Source organism: Nannobrachium achirus, assembly GCF_963921795.1.
Source record: "Nannobrachium achirus genome assembly, chromosome: 1".
Classification (NCBI taxonomy): Eukaryota; Metazoa; Chordata; class Actinopteri; order Myctophiformes; family Myctophidae; genus Nannobrachium; species Nannobrachium achirus.
In genome coordinates this window covers 61,710,731-61,730,933 of record NC_137810.1, presented here as the reverse complement: position 1 = coordinate 61,730,933, position 20,203 = coordinate 61,710,731, and the positions used below count along the sequence as shown (strand labels likewise).

The window sequence follows — 20,203 nt, the reverse complement described above, 5'->3', positions numbered from 1 at the left end:
ATGGCAAAACGCTGAGGAAAAAGGCTACAGACACACGCACAGCCACTCTTAGGAGTGGTTTACCACTGCTCAAAAATTAACCGCTTCACTTCGAACCGAGGTTAGATTTTTTTCCACTGTCACGATATTTCAATATTTGTCTAGTGTCTATAGTCTCTTGTACAGCTTTTCAAAGTGTGTATGGGGGTTGCTATTAACCTTTTTTTAAACCCGTTTTTCAATAAGGGAGTCTCAACCAGAGCCTATAGCTATTTTGGGTTCCTTGACATTGAAAACGTTTTGAACCCCTGGCTGCTACTGTACTTTCTTCAGTCTTAATATGAGTCCTCTGTGTGTTGATGTCATCTGTGGATATTGATGTGGTAATAGCAAAATGTCTTTTTAATTAAAAAGACGACATGAATCTCATTCTTGACAGTGGCGTGTGTAGCTGTGTTCCTCATGTGACGCACGTAAACACGCACACACACACGCGCGCACACACACACACACACACACACACACACACACACACACACACACACACACACACACACACACACACACACACGCAGACGCACACACACACTCGATCTCAGCGGGGTCTAAAGCCAGCCTGCAGCCCACTCCAGACCCCAGATCCTAGCCTCCAGCCTCGCGCTGTTTGCTTTGGCAACGAGTCAACTGGCTCTCTCACGCTGCAACCGGAGATGCACGCACGTCCACACATGCACGCACGTCCACACACACACACGCACACGCACACACACACACACACACACACACACACACACACACACACACACTAACACACACACATACATTTCTATTGCTATGCTGTATAGAAAGATGCAGTTCTGGGAAATTGCAAGTGTGGTTGCTGTTACGCGAGTCACTAGGAATCCGCTGGAAAATGAATTTCTTCTGACCATACCATTTACATAACAGCTATACCAGTGGCCTTGTGGTTGGAGTGTTCGCCCTGAGACTGGGAGGTCGGGGTTCAAACAAAAAAGCAGTTTCATGGCGGTGAAATTATATTGTAGTCTAGAGGCTTTCCAAACACGTGCTGCGGTCATTTATCCAAGATGGTGGCTTTTTGAGCGGTGGTAAACCGCTCCATAGAGTGGGTTTGCCATAGCAATGTGTACGTGTCCTCAGCGTTTTGCCATAGCAATGTGTGTGTGTAGCCTGGCTGTGCGTGTGTCTGTAGACACTTTTTCCTCAGTGTTGTGTGTGTGTGTGTGTGTGTGTGTGTGTGTGTGTGTGTGTGTGTGTGTGTGTGTGTGTGTGTGTGTGTGTGTGTGTGTGTGTGTGTAGCCTGTATTACATCACCAATTACATCCTAGACCTATATCCTAGTCTGAAGACGTTATGCAAGCACGACCACCGCTCACTTCACATTAGGTGTGATTTTTTTTGCTAGTGGAGGGGCTTTGGACATTTTTAGGGGGGCAATGGAATCCATAGATACAGTCCAGCGTTGCATGAACTGCGTAGCCAACTCATCGACAGAAGCCTATTAGGTGCTGCAGAAATTCTGCGAGGTCAGTGGCGTAATGGGCCGAAAGCATCTGGTGCCTCTCTGCATCGGCACCTCAGGCTCTAGGCCTGGGGGAAGTCTAAAAAGAATGGCGGCATGGTCCGAAACAGGCATGGAGACCGTCTGGAGATCTACTGGATTATGGCAGAGGGAAAACATTTAATCCAGAGTATGACCAAGGTCATCGATGTGAATATCAATGTGAATATTTATGTCATAATCTGGTGATGGATATATTCTGGTCATGGCTCTCAGTTTCCACTAGCATGTGATTTCTTTCTGAGTCTTGAGTTCCCACCTGATGTTGTGTGGGAGTCCCGACTGCTCCAGTTTGTACTGAATAACGGCTAGCTTGCTTAACGTCTTCAGACTGGGACTCAAGTCTAGGATTTGCACTTTGTAGTACTTAGATAAAGCCCATTCAAATTCCCCAAAGAGGAAGATGCGATCTGCCACCCTGCAACAGCACTTCCAAAAGGTAGTACAACTCGGCCGTTTCCCCTTGGGCTCAACCTTCGTCCAGGAAAAGGTCTCTGGGTTGAATTTCGACAGGCTATCACCAGTTCTGATTATGTACAGCTCTCCATTGTATGCAATGGCTGAATGCCTCCAGAAATCACTTGCAGAAGATGTGTTCAGCCAATAGTTGGACTCGGTGTCAAACACTCTGATGTACTGGTAGTTGGACTGCCACTGGTGGTCCCCTTCGCCCCCAAATACAAACATCTTTGTCCCAATGATGGTGGCAGAGTGTTTTGATGAAGCAGGTGGGGCAGTGACTCCAGTGTTTATTAAAGACCAGACCATTGTGGAGGTGTCCAACCGGTAGGTGTCATTAGTCCATCCAGCAGTCAGCTCCTTGTATCCTCCATGGACATACATGACCTTACCCAAGACACAGGCCGAGTGGTGCTCCCTCCCCTCTGGAACAGTCCCTGACACCCTGGGTTTGTCCCAGCTGTGGGTGTCCACATCAAACGCATAAAGAACGTCGCTGTAAGGAGGACACCCTCCCCAGATGTAGACAATAGGTTCGGTACAGCCGTGTGGCCGGGAGGGGCCCCCCAACACTTCCCCCGGACACTTCCAATGGATTCTCCTCCGGGTCTCAATGAGGTCAACTTCCTCCAGCGTAAAGACACTGTGTTTAAGACGTGGGCATAAATCATAGTCCAGTCCTTGTACCCATAATAACAGTGCCGATCAAAGATGTACACCTCATGCTGGATTGCAGCAGCAACACCAGAGTACTCTGGTTTTATGTTTACTTCTACCGTCCATCGTAACATCTCTCACACTGCAAAAATATCGGTAACGACTCACTCTAAACAACACTGTGTGCGTTTATCGCATATATTGCTTCATTCTACAGATGTCACGTAATGTTTGGCCAATCCACAAAGCCAATGACCAAACTAAAAATCAAACCTCGGTTCGAAGTGAAGCGGTGAACTTTTATTCTATGTGTTCTAGAGCTATGAACTCTGTGATCTATACATTCTTCCAATTCTGAATGATGAATGGATGATTTTATCTGGAGGACGAATTGTCATGTGAAGCTTGACCAATCCTCAATTCTGGTCTCATTGTACATTTTTAATCATCCAATCATCAGACCGGGACGGACGTTACACACATATTTTGGATGTACGGGACAGATAAAACCTGTTCATTCTGGACTGAAATGACCATATATGGACATGAACGGGACACACAAATCCACTACTTGGAAGCGGCTTTCACCGCTTCAAAAAGATGCAAATAGAAATTGCAAGTGTGGTTGCCTTGAGGCGAGTCACAATTGCAAATATCTCTGTATCTGTCCGCCCTTGTTCCTATTCGAGCGGTGCTAACCATTCCGTCCTTGTCCCTTTCATGCCCATATATGGAGATCCATGATGTCATCAATGATGTCAGTCTATGATGTCTATGATGTCAGTCATCTCCATATTTTGGAAAAGGTTTAATTTTAAAATAAAGTAAATGGAGAAAATATATATATAAATTAAACGGCATTACATACCGGTATCTCTTAGCAAAATGCAAGGAATCTATTCCGGGTGAAGCCGGTAGATTTGACACATGACCCAAGTGGGTGCCACCAAAACTGTGGGAGGAGTAGCGCAGCAAATTAACGTTTATCTACTGGGAAAGATGAATGGTAAATGGTGCATTTATATAGCGCTTTTATCCAAAGCGCTTTACATAGATTGTGCATTACATTCACCCATTCACGCACACATTCATACACCGGTGGCGGAGGAAACCATGCAAGGCACCGACCTACTCACCGGGAGCAATTAGGGGTTCAGAGTCTTGCTCAAGGACTCTTCGACATTAACTCAGGGGGAGCCCGGATTCGAACTGGGAACCCTTCGGGAACCCTTCGTGCTCTAATAACGTTTTCTCTACCCCTGAGCTATGCCGCCCCAGGGAACTGGGAAAGATGGATGCATGGAATAAAGTCGGACGTATGGAGTACTATAGTCTGGCTGCCCTGCAGGGGCACTAAACAGTACAAAACTAAGGCACCACCTCTTTAAATTCTACAATAATGCTTGTGGGCGTATCTGGCCCTCATAACTATAGCAATACCCAGTACATGCGCGATTGCGCGCGCGCACACACACACACACACACACGCGCACACGCACACACACACACACACACACACACACACACACACACACACACAGTTGTTCATTCCCGCTAGCATAGCTCCGGGAAGTGATGGGATGGCATTTCCCCTCCTTTGTTTTCATCACCGTCAGGTTTCGATGACAACACCTCACGCACACGCACACGCACACGCACACGCACACGCACACGCACACACACACACACACACACACACACACACACACACACACACACACAGAGAGAGAGAGAGAGAGACAAACACTACAGTTTGTATTGCGAGATGCCTCTCCAGACCCTCTGTAGCGCTTTGTGTGCCTTTGTGAATGTGTGTGTGTGTGGGTGGGTGTGCGTGGGTGGGTGCAGAGAGATAAGGCCCACATCCGGGCCAGACGTCACGCTCTGCTCCGTCACACAGCCCTGCTGCTGTTGTGTTGTCCTGTGTGTCGTCCCTCCAACCTGAAGACACACACAGGCGGAGCAAACCACAAACGCTGTTCATTCCTGGAGGCAGCCGTTCAAAACAACAGCACGGCGGGCGCACACGCGATACGCTCCGCTATAGGGAAACCCAGATTTAGCACCTGACAGGAGGGGTGTCGGCCCTGGGTACTTCTATTGAAAAATAGCATATCTACAAGCTCACAGCGTGGCACCGAGTGCCGCGCTGTGAGCTCGTAGATCTGCTATTTTTCAAAAATCTTGAAAATGCGTGCATTTTTCAAAAATATTTCATATAGGTTTTTCAAAACGTTTTTTTTTTTGAAAAACCTATGTTTCTATGTCAGTGGTTCTCAAACCTTTTCATGTCAAGGACCCCCAAGATGATATGTATTTGGCCACGGACCCCCATCTCAAAATATTTAGTTCCAGGGACCCCCCCCCCACCCCCAGAAGCAAAATTTGAGTTACAAATGTTCGCTTAAAAAAATACATATATTCAAAGATTTGCACACGTTTTCACGACTTTTAAAAAATAGCAGATCTACAAGCTCGCAGCGCGGCACTCGGTGCCGCGCTGTGAGCTTGTATGTCTGCTATTTTTCAATAGCTAAAGTATAAAATAATTAAGGACCCTCCACCTTGGGCCCTTGTAACTCAGTCCCACTTCCCCCCCCCCCCTTGTGACGCCCCTGCCTGACAGAGTCAAGCTGCTGCCGCTGCTGCTTTGTGTACACGTTATCTCGCAGCGCATTGACTTGACGGACAGTATGCCATGTGCCAACAACACTGAGCTGTGAATAACAGAGGGGCGAAGAATTCCATTCAACCTTCAGTATTTGTATCAGTGGTTGGAAAAGTACTCTCATATTTTAAGTAGAGGTATCATTACTGCAATATAGAAATACTCTGTTACAAGTGAAAGTCCGAGATGTACTGTAGTGGAGTAGAAGTAAAAGTATTGGAAATACTCAAGTAAAGTACAAATAACTCAAAAGTGTGTTGAGGCAGACCTTAATCTGTCTAAAGTGGGTTCCAGACGATACGCGGTCACCGCCTCCTATTCATTTTCAATGAGAGGCGGGCGGCTATTTCGGCCACGCATTGAAGTTTAGAGGCGGCGAGGCGAGCGGGCGCAGTCCTGTGAAAATCCCCGCGAGCGTACTCGTTTGTGCATGCAAATGCGGGTGGTGAGAGATGAGTTGTGTTCATCTTTGTGAAATACCGTGCAGCGTTTACTCGCAGAGCGAGTGTGTTTGTGTATCACCGCGGTGCGGTCCCCGCAGATCCAAGCGGGAGCCCCTGTGGCAACCACTGCCCGTCTGTAGAGCGCCTTAATGTCTTTGCATTCACCCTCAAAGTGGCTAGTGGGGGAGGGTGGGGACCAGGGACGTGCTGGCCATTGGGAAAAGCGGGACAACTCCCGAAAGGCCGGTTCATTCCCATTAGGAAAAAAAATCAAATAAAATGTCGTCCTTCGTTCCATTTTGGGGGCTGGGCGGCCAACAAAGTAAATCGTCACTGTCGGGCAGAAACCTTGTATCTCAAAGTTTCAAATATATACATTTTTTCGCAAAGCAAAGCCATGCTTCATCATATAAGGCCATTGCACAAAAGTAGTGAAAACAGCAGATCTACAAGCACACAACGCCTCGCGGTGCGAGGCGTTGTGTGCTTGTAGATCGGCTGTTTTCACTAGTTTAAATCATTTTTAAAATGATAAATACAAAACAAACACTTTTGGACATACAAGGTTTCCACCCGACAACGACGAAATATAACTCATGTACAGTAATTGGCCCACTGCTGGCTTGTCACTTGTCATGTTCTGAAATGGCAAATCTTTGAGTAGCAGCAGCGCTATAGAGAGAGATCTCTCTCTCTATAGCACGCAATGAGGGCCTCTCCAACTCTTTTTCCCGGGCTGAATCAGGGGCCCTGCACGTCCCTGGTGGGGACAAACCGCATCTTACGTAAGTTTGGAATATAAGAGCTTTAATTTAGCTTGATTATGGTTTGGTAGGTAAACCTCACGTGGCCATTCCAATCATCTAGATCCCAAAGTTATTCCGAGAGAGGCTGACAATCAAGTCCTGATTGCCTTCTTTACACAGAAGAAGGCAGCGGAAGGGGGGAGTTCTTTGTATAAGCCCATAGTGTTTCATACTAGGGGTGTAACGATATAGTAACTGAATCGAAAAATCGATTTTAATTTGCAATGATCTACTATATCGTTTGCAAAAGCAAAATATCGTACCGCTTTGGCTTTGTATCGTATCGTTTTAAAATGTGGCAATCGGAATCGAATCGTTTTGCAGTGCAAATAATTGATTGTATGGAAACTAGTATTTGTGCCTTGTGTTTGGCAATTTTAAGAGGGAAAATGTAAAAATGGGGTCTAATTACCTTTCCATTCCATATAGCAACTCTTGGTCTATCAATAAATGTGTTTAATCTATGTGTTCATGTCAAGGTGGGTTTGTCCATATGTGTTGAAATATAATGTCCATGTATGTGCTAGATAATCACAGCATTTACTTCCATTATAATAGTTTTTAACACATTTTACACAGATTTCATTTCTTTACTAAATAGTTACTATATTGATTTTAAATCATTGAATCGAATCGTATCACCATGAATGAACCAATATCGTCCATGTATCGTATCATCAACCATGTATCGTGAAGCGTATCGTATCGCTGTTAAAATGTATCGTTACACCCCTATTTCATACCTCTCCTGCACATTTGGAGTACTCAAATTTCATTGTGTGTGCGAATAATAGCCTATACATAAACATAAGGCCACGAAAGGTGGCCCACATGTCTTGTGCTTATATATCTGAGGGCCGTATCGTCAACACAGCCGTGACTCTGAGGTGACAGACAGCATCTGTTAGCAGTAGAATTACAGCTGGCTGCTTATAAGGACCAACGGCCTCGGGAGCTGAGAGTAGGAAATGGTCTCTTCCTCTCCCCCTCTCTCAGCTGCTGATTGAGAGCTGATTGCCATGCCCTTTAAAGCATGCATCTGTCCTCTAGCTCCTTGAGGGCCAAGACTACACAGGGCTGTTACATGCAGTGATGTATAAGTAGCTGAGTACATGTACTCTAGTACAGTGGTTCTCAACCTTTTCAGGCCCCCAAAGTAATCATATTTTAACTGTGGTGCCCCCCACCCTGACGAGCACTAAGAGTTGAGGCATTACATTTTGTATAACACGGTTCTATTGTGAAAATAGACAACCTACGTGCTCTATACACTTAAACTTTAGCTTGGTTTGTTTACTGTTGAGTGAGGAAAACAATGTTGCACATTAAGCTAATCATCTTGGGACCCCCCAAAATAATCTGGGGACCCCTCCTGGGGGTCCCGACCCACAGGTTGAGAACCACTGCTCTAGTACTGTACTTAAGTAGCTTACAACTTTTTTTTTACAACTTCAGTATTTAGATTCACGATTCAAGAGATTCAAGATTGCTTTATTTGTCGTACATTTTTCTGTCTGCAAGCAGTATTAGAAAAAAACTAATTTATGTTTCTCCCAGTGTGAGACAGCAATAATTCATAAAAGAATAAAAACAAAGTGCATAAAAATACTCTACTTATACACCCTAAATAACCGATCTGAATAAATATAAATAAATCCTAAAAACTGTAGTATTTATTTATATTTATTTTTTTACAACCAAGGTCGTAAAAAAGCACACCCCAAGATAACAAACTGAACTAATTAGAGTTCATCTTAGTGCATAGCAATGCTTGCCTCTCCAAGTTCATATACTCCCAAATATGATATTAGGAAAATATTGTACTTTTTACTCCACCACAATCATATGAAATCTTTAGTTAATAGTTGCCTTGAAGATTTCTATTTGATTTAGTATTACCACTTCTGCCGTATACAGTATGTACTGTATATTTCGGCCTTTTGCAAATAGCAGATCTACGATGTGACACATGGTTAGGCCAGCAGTCCGGGCCGATGATGCTGATACATTACAGTATTGATACTTTTACTGAAGGAAAACGTGTGAGTATTTCTTCCATCGCTGCTGTTATGTAATGCCTATACGCCATCATTCTCCCCCGCAAGCCAACCTACACGCTCACAACGCATCGTGACTGACACGTTGCTTTTTTTCCCCACAAATTGTGAAAATGTGAAATGCAACGCATTGTGAGCTTGTAGATCTGCTATTTTCAAATGTTTTTATACATTCTAAAACATGTGAAATGGGACATTCTGCATACTTTTTACTTTTATACTTCATGTACATTTTGATACCAATACCTTTCTACTTTTACTCAAGTAGATTACAACAGGGTATCATCAGGGTAACAGGGTATTTCTGCATTGCAGTATTGATACTTTTACTTTTACATTTGAGTACTTTTTGCGACCGTCAGGTCGCAGTTACTATCAAAACCTCCACCGGCTGTCTGTCAGTCTGTCTGTACGTCACGTCACACTTTTGCCCTACTCATATCTCCGCCATCGCTGCCCCTATCCATGTCAAACTTTGCACACACACTCCTTGGCTGCCAAACCACAACCTCCACCCCTCATTTCTCACATGCCCCTCTTCTAGCGCGATGAGGCCGATTCTTGCAAAACACATTTTTGGACACTGCTCCTACACATTTTTGCCCTAAAATCACGCAAAGCGGAACACAGTATCTCTAAAGTCATGTCATCAACATGGATCTGTTCCCATATTCCCTCCTGACTGGCTACCATTGCCTTCTAAAGTTTGTGTATGCGACCTGATGGTCGCTTATCTCCCGATTAGCGAGTCTTACTGGTTCCCTCCACTGAGCGTTCATTTCCAGGTGCTAGCTCTCCAGTGGCGTCAGTTCAGCAAAAGATACGGTATGGCAAAGATGGGAGTCCTCATCGGGTTTAAAAAAAAAAAAAAAAAGTTTTGTCAGTTTTTTCCCCCCCGGGTTTCTACGGTTTCTTGGGCTGGATATGGCAGCCTGGAATGGTTGTTCAAGTGCAGCTAAACTTGGCATGTTAGTACATGCGCCACAATTAACAATAATGCATTGCACCTGTGCAGCTGACCTGCGGAACCTGGGAATATACAATTTTGTATATTCCCAGTATATGTATGTATTTGTATATTGGGAGAATAAAAGTGTGGAGAATATAATTATAATACCTTGTTAAAGTGACCATTTAGTAAAATGTTGCATTTGTAGTTATTTTACTGTAATTTAACACCATAATAGCACAGCACAGATAGACAAAGAGACATTCATGGATTTATATTTAAAAGTAACTTTTATTTTCCCCCCTGGACCCAGGGTACGGCAGCTGCATACCCCTGCCATACCCAATTGACGCCCCTGTAGCTCTCTGCTGTGCTGACGCAGCCTCCTCCCATGTGCTTTTATACGTCTGATAGAATCCCACTGACCTGCTCGTTAGCCTTTATAACGACCACACTCCACATGAAACTGTTGCCTCCTCCTCTCTGCCTCCCCCCCCGTTCATCTCCTACCTTCACTCTCTCTATACTGTATGTGTTCTTTCAACTTCAGGGTGCGTGCGTGTGCGCTGTATGTTACAGTTCATGTGGATCAAGTCGCTACGATCGAGAAAGTGGCTTGGCTCGAGGCGGAGCGATCAGGGGGCTTTGATACACCATGTACAGTTACACACACACACACACACACACACACACACACACACACACACACACACACACACACACACACACAGGTTTGCAATTGCTACTTTGTGGGGACATTACACATAGTCTACTATCTTTGTGGGGACATTCCATTCATTTTCAACCCTAACCCTAACCCTTAACCTAACCCCTAAACACCTTGTGGGGACCTATTAATAAGTACCCACAAGGTATTGTGCAAGGATTGTACTATCTTTGTGGGGACATGAGGTCCCCACAAAGTAGTAATTCCCTGTCCACACTAGGGCTTTCACCGACTAGTCGACTAGTTGACTAGTCGACTAGTATAACCACTAGTCGATCTTGTAGGTACTAGTCGAAAAGTCGAAAAAAAATAATTAAAAAAAAATATTATTATCCAGTCACACACACACCTTGCTGCATCTCCCCACCGAGGGGTTAATATTCCCAAAGACAGTGGAGTGGAGTTCACCCAGAGTTCACCTAAAGTGCTCCGTGTCGCGTCTGCACACAGCAGTGAGTTGTGAGACTAGTCCTACAGTCAGAATATAGTTGTTTAACAGTATAACATCGTAGCGCGATCATAGCAGCAAGTGAGGACAGGCCAGTTCTTGCTACAACAAACAGACCGACAGACGTTCCGCACGTTCGTTTGATTAGAAGTAATTAAAAGACAGAGGAGTGTTTGTGTTGTGTAGCGAGCTAGCCAGCTAGCCTGGCTAGCCGACCATGGAAATGGATATATGTCCTTTGTTTACGAGAGACAGCAGCTATTGGTGAGTAAGCATGGCTTTCTATTACTGTAGCAGCTCAAATGGATGTGGCGATTGTGAAATGCTGGTCTTGTTGTTGCACTGACTTGCACACGTGGGGTTTGTGTGTGAGTATCCGTTGTCATGGTAACTTGGCTGCTGTGAAAGCCGTGCCACAGCGCTCTTTATTATGACATAATATGTTAACGACTAGTCGACTAGTCGACTACCAGTGGCTTCAACTAGTCGATCTGTAAAAAATGCTTGAAGTGAAAGCCCTAGTCCACACACACACACACACACACTCACACACACTCTTTCTCTTTCTCGCTCCTATACCCTGTCATTTCTTCCCCCTCTTTTCTCTGCAGGCAGATCTTTGCTACCCTGGGCACTTCTGTAGAAATACAAGCATTTTCTCTGCTGGAAAGCACCCCGAACATCATGGCTGCTGTGAATATGCACCCAGCCAAGATGATTACCTGCACGTTTCATCTCTGCCCGTTTCTTTGTGCAGACGCGAAAATATTTCCCCGCATGTGTCAGTGATTGTCCAGAGCTCAAGATTGAATGTGCTATGTACTTCACAGAAATACAAATCTGAATATACTGTATTGTCACATCACATGATTACAGTTGGGAAAGAGTGGGTGGAATTATTTTGTGTGCAAGCTGTCAACATTGCAGTTCCAGCAAGAGTTACAATAGGGGAGATAGAAAGATAGAAAGAGATAGAAAGAGGAGATAGAAACACAGAATAGTCCCCAAAAATAGTTCCCCCACCCCAAAAAAAGAATCACGTTGAGAGTGTTGCGCCTTGTTTAGCCTATATGCCCTATAACATAGGGATGGGACGATACGCGATAGTATCGTTTATCTTGATAAAAAACACTCACGATAATCGTATCGTGGAGATTTAAACCTTTTATTTGCCGAGCTGCATATCCGGTACCACTTAAACCCTCTATAATTGGTAAAAGGTACTTATAATATACGTACAGTACTCGATACAGTCTTTTTTTCACTCGCTATCAAATGTCTTTGCCAAAAAATAGCCCATCTACAAGCTCACAATGTGACGCGTTGTGAGCTTGTAGATCTGCTATTTGTTGGCAAATGTTCCGCCCTAGGATAATGGATTTTGATTATCGCGATATTATCATAAATCGCGATTTCTTTTGTCACAATTATCGTGATATGACATTTTCATATTGTCCCATCCCTACTATAACATAAATAGCTGACTTTCAAGCTCACCATGCAATACACCATGCACGTTATTATGAGACATCTTACAGGTTATAGATATGTAGTGGTTTTATGACAATATGACAGATGCTCATTCATTTATACAGTACGGCCAAATCTGTGCCGTGCCGACATAATGGATCATTGAAGAACACAACTTCTATAATCACACAAGAATGGTCACGGTTAGATTACTGCTTAATCACTGTGTGTGTGTGTGTGTGTGTGTGTGTGTGTGTGTGTGTGTGTGTGTGTGTGTGTGTGTGTGTGTGTGTGTGTGTGTGTGTGTGTGTGTGTGTGTGTGTGTGTGTGTGTGTGTGTGCGTGCGTGCGTGCGCGTGTGTGTGCGTGTGTGTGTGTGTGTGTAAAGTAACTAAGTACATGTACTTCAGTAATACACTCTAGTTACATTTTGAGGTATTTTTACTTTCTTCAGTAGTTCACATTTTTGATGCCACACAACACTTTGTGAGCTTGTAGATCGGCTATTTAAAAAAAAAAAAGATTTGTATACATTTTGTGAAGTGGGACATTAAGCAAAATGAATACTTTACTTTTGATACTTTAAGTACATTTTGAATACTGGAATTTTACATGTGAACTACTTCCATCTCTGCATGGGGAAAGGCTCGATATGTCTACGTGTCATTAGTTCAACTAAGGGTTAGGTTATAGGGTTAGGTTTAGGTTTAGACATAGTGGTTAACATTCACCAGGTTAGCATTCACCAGCGTCGGCAGCATAGAGTTATAAGAAGAATAGAGAGGGCACCAGATACCCCCGCCTGTCCACTTGTATTGAGTTGCTCACCCAGCGCATGAAGACAAATTTCACCCCTTCTTCCCATTGTAAAATGTGACGTAGTGAGGCCTAAGTGACGCGTCTTGCGTCATAGAATGTGTTCATGGACGCGCTGGGGCTCCAAGTCATGAACGAGCACTTCCGCTATGAACACGCAGTCAATACAAAGAAGCCTAAATGCGCTGGGGCCACATGTTTCTGGCCACATCTGTAAAAAAGCTGCAGTACCTCAAACTGCCACCATGTCAATTTGCCTTCAGCACTCCCCTCTGGGGACTTGGTCGGCAGGTTAGCCACTTCACCAGGTTAGCATTTAACAGTGTCGGACTAATGGGACGTCGAACCGATGCTACGTCGCAATATCGACATTGAGTCCAGATAAGCTGACCTAATCTAATATGTATCTAATGTGTGTGTCTAGGGTGTGGGAGTCCAGAGGAGCTGACCATGGAGGTGGTCCACTCCGCGGTAGAGAAGGTATTTGAGACGCTACGAGGGCTGAGCCACACCAGAGACCACCTCAAACAACTACAGTCTGTCTACACTGCCAGCGACGGAGTTCACCAGGTCTCACACACGCACATGCACACGCGCACGCGCGCACACACACTTTTTTAAGTTAATATTAATTTACAGAGAAACAAATGTAACAGCGTTAGACAGTTCACGGGCACCTAAAGCCCGTATCAGAGTGTACGGTGGAGAGCTATCCACCGCAAATTTGAGGTGGAAAGCTTTCCACCTCAAGTCAGAAAATAAGTGCAGGCCATCATAGTATGCCACGGTGGAGTCCTATTCACCGTGATTGACTAGTCTAGATTGACCAATCAGTGAACGGGGTGTAGAGCCTGTCTGTCTGATAGTAAAAACAGAGAGATGTGTTGGGACCCATAACTCTATGGTTGGGACTCGAGGTGGAAAGATTTCCACCGCGAGGAATGATGTAACGTTGTAGTTTCATGACTCAAAAAGACTCGAAAAGACTACACCGCGGTGTAAAGCCTTCCACCGCGGACCCGACTATGATACGGGCTTAAGGGTGCACAAGGCAAAGCACACAAAAGTCCATGGCCAGCCTAATGACAGGAGGTGGTCAGGACTGCGAGTTGCGTTGCAATGCAGCCTCCGTACGCGGCAGTAACACAGCCCGACAGAACACTTTCAATTAAGCTGTTGTAGGAGTTTGCATGTTCTCCCCGTGTCTCCTAAGGTAGATACCCTCACAAAAACATGCAGTAATCCTGGTCTCAATAATGCCTCCCCCTGGCCAGCCGGGGCGCCTGATGGAGGGGAAAGGAACTGGTTGGAATATCGTGTTCCTTCCACGTGCTACGTCCAAACCAGGGAAATCCCCCCTGTCAGGTGAAAAGAAGCAACTTGGGCTCCTCATGCATAGAAGGAAGCATAAGTTCAGTCCGTTGTCTCCCCAGGCGCGGCAGAGGGAGAGCAGAGCCCAGGATTACATAGGCAATTGGCACTGGGTGAAAAATGGGTTACAAAATCGTGGGATAACATTTTTAAATAAATAAAAAAATGAAGCTGTTGTAGTATAGCCTGAGTTCGCTTTGCTTCTGGTTTTCGCTTTGTCTGTCCATCATGGTGTGAACGCCTTCTTCGCCCCCCTGGTGGTGTTTAGGCAGCGAGTATAGGCCCCTCATTGGCATACGACCGTACGTCGCTAATATCGATTCGTGGTTTCTGAATGGGATGAATCCAAATTGTCTTCTTTGTCGTCGATGCACTCACACTAAGGCTAGGGCTCCACCATGAGCGTCGCGTTGTGCCGGCGTCGTGACGGCGTCAAAAAATGAACCGGGGCGAATTTGGAGTCTGACATCGGCAGTGGAGCATCCTTCATTGATTAAAAAGTTCCCAGCGCTGACGTGATGCTCGACACTTGCAGTGGAGTCGGGCGTCACGCTAACGGCAGTGCAAATCACACTTCAGACCAGGGTAGGTGTTATTACCCCCATATTCTAAATACCTAATGACTAACGCTATCAGGGCTTGCTGTTATCTTGCTCTCCGGGTGAAAAAACCTTGTCTAAATGCATAGCGCAGTGTTTCCCCTATATGCATTAAGGAGCAAATCCGAAAATGATTTTTTCTTTCTTTTCTTTTTTTTGCAGAGGAATTATTTTCACAACAACGTGACTCATGTTTAATGTTTAGAATACAGTTGTTCTCTCGGTTAGGTACGGTTGGAAGGAGATTATAGCGCTCCTCGGCTACACATTGGATGGAGAAAACAGCTCTCAGTCTGCGCACCGACTCACCGACTACAAACAGCTCTTGTTGAGAGGCACAGACACTGTTTTGTTGTATTATGGAACAGGAGAAGTTTACTTGTTGTTTCCCATAGATCATTACAGCTTAGCTGTACATTTCTCAAGATTAATTAAAAAACGTATTGATTTTAGATTGGTGTAGTTTGTAGGGATGTTAATCGACACATTATTTGCGAATCAACGCGTCGAGGCCGAAAATCGATGCGCCGATCGACTTTTTTTAGGTTTTTTTTCCGCTAAGCAGCAGCTGAGAGGAGAGCACAATGGCGCATTACTTTAAGCAACACAACTTATGCAGCTGCACCCATCATAACTTGCATCAAAGCCGTAATAATAATTATAATAAATAATTGCTCTTCCTTGCGTTAGCATGGAGTCAGTTCTCTAGAGACTAGAAGCAGAGTGACAAAGTCCATGGAACGTAGCAGGAGCCCTCTGGCTGGCACCCCAGGCTAGTGTATCAAATGTGGAGCTTTAGTCTGCCTCGCTCTCCCTCCCCGACCGCGTCCACGGGTGTGTCGCATTAACGACGATTAGTGTATTTTGTGTTGTGTTTTATTGTCAATCTTGACAAAATCACCGCACACGAGGTGACGCTGCCATTAACACATCTGGTGCCAACCCCGAGTTTCCCGAGTTTGTATTGATACCAACGCTGTGCCAACCCAGAGTTTCCCGAGTTTGGGCCGTTTAAAAAAAAAAAAAAAAAAAAAAAAAAAAAAAAATTTTTTGGACCTCCAGAAATGTATTAGGCATGATAGCGATCGCGAAATTGCATGTTTAACCCCCATACCAACCCATTCTTTCAAACATGGCAGCCATGTTTGTTTACATCTGAAGAAAACATAATGGTCCATAAATCATGAATGCCTGAACGGATTTCCAAGCGGATTTTTTTGTTTGAAAGCTGTGAACAGCATCTACACACGTGGTGCATCATCTAGGCATGGGCGTGCACTTTTTACACAATTGCACAATTACATGGAAGTCTATGGTAACCATGGCAACGCGAGACATTGAAGAGAAAAAATCATTGCAACATAAGTGTTAACAAGCGAGCTTTCGTGTCAAGCATGCATGCAAAGGCGAGGTAAACAAAACACATCCAGTCAGCGCGCACTGCTATGACGCGTGCACACGAACAGACCAGCAGTGTTTCTCAAACAGTAGTCTGCGGACCTGACTAGCGCCGCATGCATGCGAATCTGCGATGCATGCATGCACAACACAGACATTCACTCGTCTCCGACACAGACACACACACACCGGTCCTCTCACATTTGGAAAACATTAACGCTTATAACATTTTTGAACAAGCGATTAAAACATTTTGGGGGAAAAACTATTTTTTGACTCATACTTTTTGAGTCGCGGTGAGCATGAGTCGATTTTCCTGTGTGTGTGTGAGAGAGTGAGACGCCCTTCCATAACATCGCCATGTGTTCCGAAGTCTTATGTATACAAGGTATCTCTTCCCCTGCTCCCATTGTGGTTGCTTTGACGTCTCTAATGGCTTTCAGCCTCTCCAGACGCGGTAATTGGGTTAACGCTTGGAGAAAGGCGAGAACCTTAAACCGTCCTTCTACCTTGAGGAGCAATGTGTAATGTTTTTAGTCTCTTCTTATGTAACTCGCTCAGTTATCCCTGCCTTTGCCCTTTTAGAGTTGTTTCTTTGGCATTTTATTCTCTTGTTTTTAGATAGAGACTGACCTTGGGGCAGAGTAGAGAGGAGTCATGAAGGGAGTCGGATTGGAACTCGGGTCCTCACGTAGGCCTCAACGACAGCATCCGGTTTTCATTTGTTCACGATCTGCACGCACGCGTGCTCCGTAAAAGGTGCAAAAACGTCATCACTGTTCTCTAGCGAACATGATGCAAATTGCAACAGACTGCATGATGTGTAAAGGTAATTCCTGACTCGTAGAAATTATATATGCGTGTGTGTGTGTGTGTGTGTGTGTGTGTGTGTGTGTGTGTGTGTGTGTGTGTGTGTGTGTGTGTGTGTGTGTGTGTGTGTGTGTGTGTGTGTGTGTGTGTGTGTGTGTGTGTGTGTGTGTGTGCGTGCGCGCGCGCGCGTGCGTGCGTGCGTGCGTCCGCAGAGATGGGCGAAAATACATTGAAAAGTATTTTGATACAAAATACAAATACTGGGTCAAAAAATTTATCAAAATACAAAATATAAATACAGGCCAGAGAAATGTATTTGAGATACAAATTTGAAACAAATCAAAGTTAAGTGCCACGGCTGTATCACACACACACACACCTTAGTCGGGGGCGTTAGGGAGATAACATGCAGGCCATTTTGTGCTATATTAGTCTAAAAGCGCCACATTTTGCACAGATGTAGCCCAGGGCATGCTATTATGATTTAGCTAGGGCGCCCGAGTCGGCGACCTTCGGGGTCAAGTTGGGCTCCCATCGACTTTCTATACAGGAGGAAAATACCCAGAAAAACTTTTTTTCTGGGTATTTAACTAGTTCACAGCCAAATCGCCTTCCATCGCCATTTTGAGGAGGGTGAGGCAGCCAGATCGCCAAACGTCGCCTTGGGGATCATTTTCTGATCATTTTGGTATTTTTTTGACATTTTTTGAGCTATAAATGACCTTTCTAGCTTAATTTTAGTCTAAAGTTACATATTCGAAGGAAGTGACATCATCGATGACGTAACCCGGAAGTCGTTCGGCCATAACATAGAATGGGCCTTTTTACAGCATTGAATGTTGACGTTTTTCTTATCAAACTTTACCATATCTAGACCGATTTTCATTCGGAAAAAAATGGCTGGACTGACAGATTGGTCACTCAAGAGCAAAAACGAGTGTAAATGGCGTGTGCACGACGTTCGGATCGTGTTTTATAGCTCCCGTTCAGCGGACCGGGAGACATAATGGCCGCCAATGGGCGCCGCCATTATGGGTCTACTGCTGTCCACTCGCTAGTCCAGACTCTAGGAGATTATCGTTGGGCACACTCTAGTGGATAGTACTAGTACTACATTCTACAACAATATGATCCCTGTTGGGTTAGATTAAAGCTAACTTGGAAATTAATAAAATTCCTGGCAGTATAGGCGCACAAGCCTATTGTAAATGGCTGGGAGAGAGTTGTTTAAGTAGGATGTGAGGGGTCTAACTAGGGGGTTGTCATGATGCTGAATCCATTGCAAGCATTTGTTTTGCACAAATAAACATTCCTTGGGCTATAGTATAAATGCCCCCAGAAAAAGATTTTTTAGTGATGAAAAGTGATGAGTCATCACTCATGAGTAATCACTTTTCACTGTTTTGTGGGCATTTATAGCCCAAGGAATGTTTTTTTTTTTTTTTTTTTTGCAAAACAAATGCTGGATTCAGCATCATGACAAACCCCTCGTTAGACCCCTCACATCTAACATATAATTTTCCGAATGTCTGTCTGTCTGTCTGAAACCGCGTTTCTCCTCAGTGGCTGGAGCAATTGATCTGAAATCGCATCACCATCAGCATATGAACACACCTGACATAACTGTGAAGCCCGTTTGTCACTTTCACAAATCGTATGCTGTATAATTGCATTTTTATGGTGTATCTATATCTATTTAGCCTACAGTACCTTTTGTGACCACACATGTTAAGGGAGGGGCGCTGTTGTTCAGGCCATGCACAATCACACACAAACCCACACACACACACACACACACACGGGGGGGGGGGGGGGGGGGGAGTGTGTGTGTGTGCAGGCGGGCAGGCGGGCGGGCGGGCGGGGGGGGGGGGGGGGGGGGGTGGTTCTGGCCCTGTTACAGATCGGTACACAGTATCTCTGTAGCCGTTAAATGGAACGGGTATTTCTTACATTGATGCTCCTACATATTAGCATGCAAGCACCAGTTAAAGTTACTTTCCATCCCTCATATACTGTGTGCACAGTGCACATCCCATAATCCACACACTGCACATCATTTCGGAGCTCATATCTTTGAACGGGTAAGGGCTAGTCCTACTTAAAGCAATTTTTTTTCTTGGTATTTTCCTCCTGTATAGAAAGTCGATGGGAGCCCAACTTGACTTGTCCACTGTGGCGACCCCGAAGGTCGCCGACTCAGGCGCCCTAGCCAAATCATTAGAGCATGCCCTGGGCTACATCTGTGCAAAATGTGGTGCTTTTAGACTAATATAGCACAAAATATCCCTAACGCCCCCGACTACCTGAACTGCCAGCAAATTAGATTGAAAGAAAATGTGTCTTTTCCCCTACAGTTTAAACCCTTGTGAATGTTTAAAATGTGTCCATTTGAGAATAAAATTACATTAAAAAGTATTTTGTATTTCAAATACAGAAAATACTAGACCTGAAAGTATTTTGATACAAATTACATCCAAATTTTCCCATCGCAGCCAAATACAAATTACAAAATACAAAAAAGTATTTCAAATACGTATTTCAAATACATGTATTTCAAATACTGCCCATCTCTGCGTGCGTGCGTGCGTGCGTGCGTGCGTGCGTGCGTGCGTGCATTTCGTTTCATATCTCATGTGGCTCTGACATAACATATGCACATATTTAACCACTTAAGTTCTATATGAATGGTATGGCCCGGACCAGCCTACAGTTTACAGTTTAGGCATTTAGCAGACGCTTTTAATCCAAAGCGACTTACAATAAGCAGATAATACATCACTATAATAAACAAGATAATATGTCAGAACATCAGCAACAATATAACAAATGCATATGAATATCAATCTAAAAAACAATATACTCAATACAATATGATAATACAATATAATACAATATAATAAAATCAATCTAAAAAAAACTATATAATCACTAAAGAAAAAAAGGTTCTAACAAACCTAAAAAACTA

The 20,203-nt window shown here is 44.4% G+C and overlaps 1 protein-coding gene across 1 annotated transcript in view; it reads left to right on the top strand.

Annotated features, from left to right (window-relative positions):
- The window catches only part of LOC308289225 (sec1 family domain-containing protein 2-like), a gene marked incomplete at its 5' end in the record, with an annotated part of 199,475 nt that overhangs the window by 124,577 nt on the left and 54,695 nt on the right, over positions 1-20,203 (top strand). The window contains one exon of the mRNA XM_080730851.1: positions 13,485-13,630. Within this exon, the coding sequence (XP_080586977.1) occupies positions 13,485-13,630 (146 nt within the window). The remainder of the gene's footprint in view (positions 1-13,484; positions 13,631-20,203) is intronic.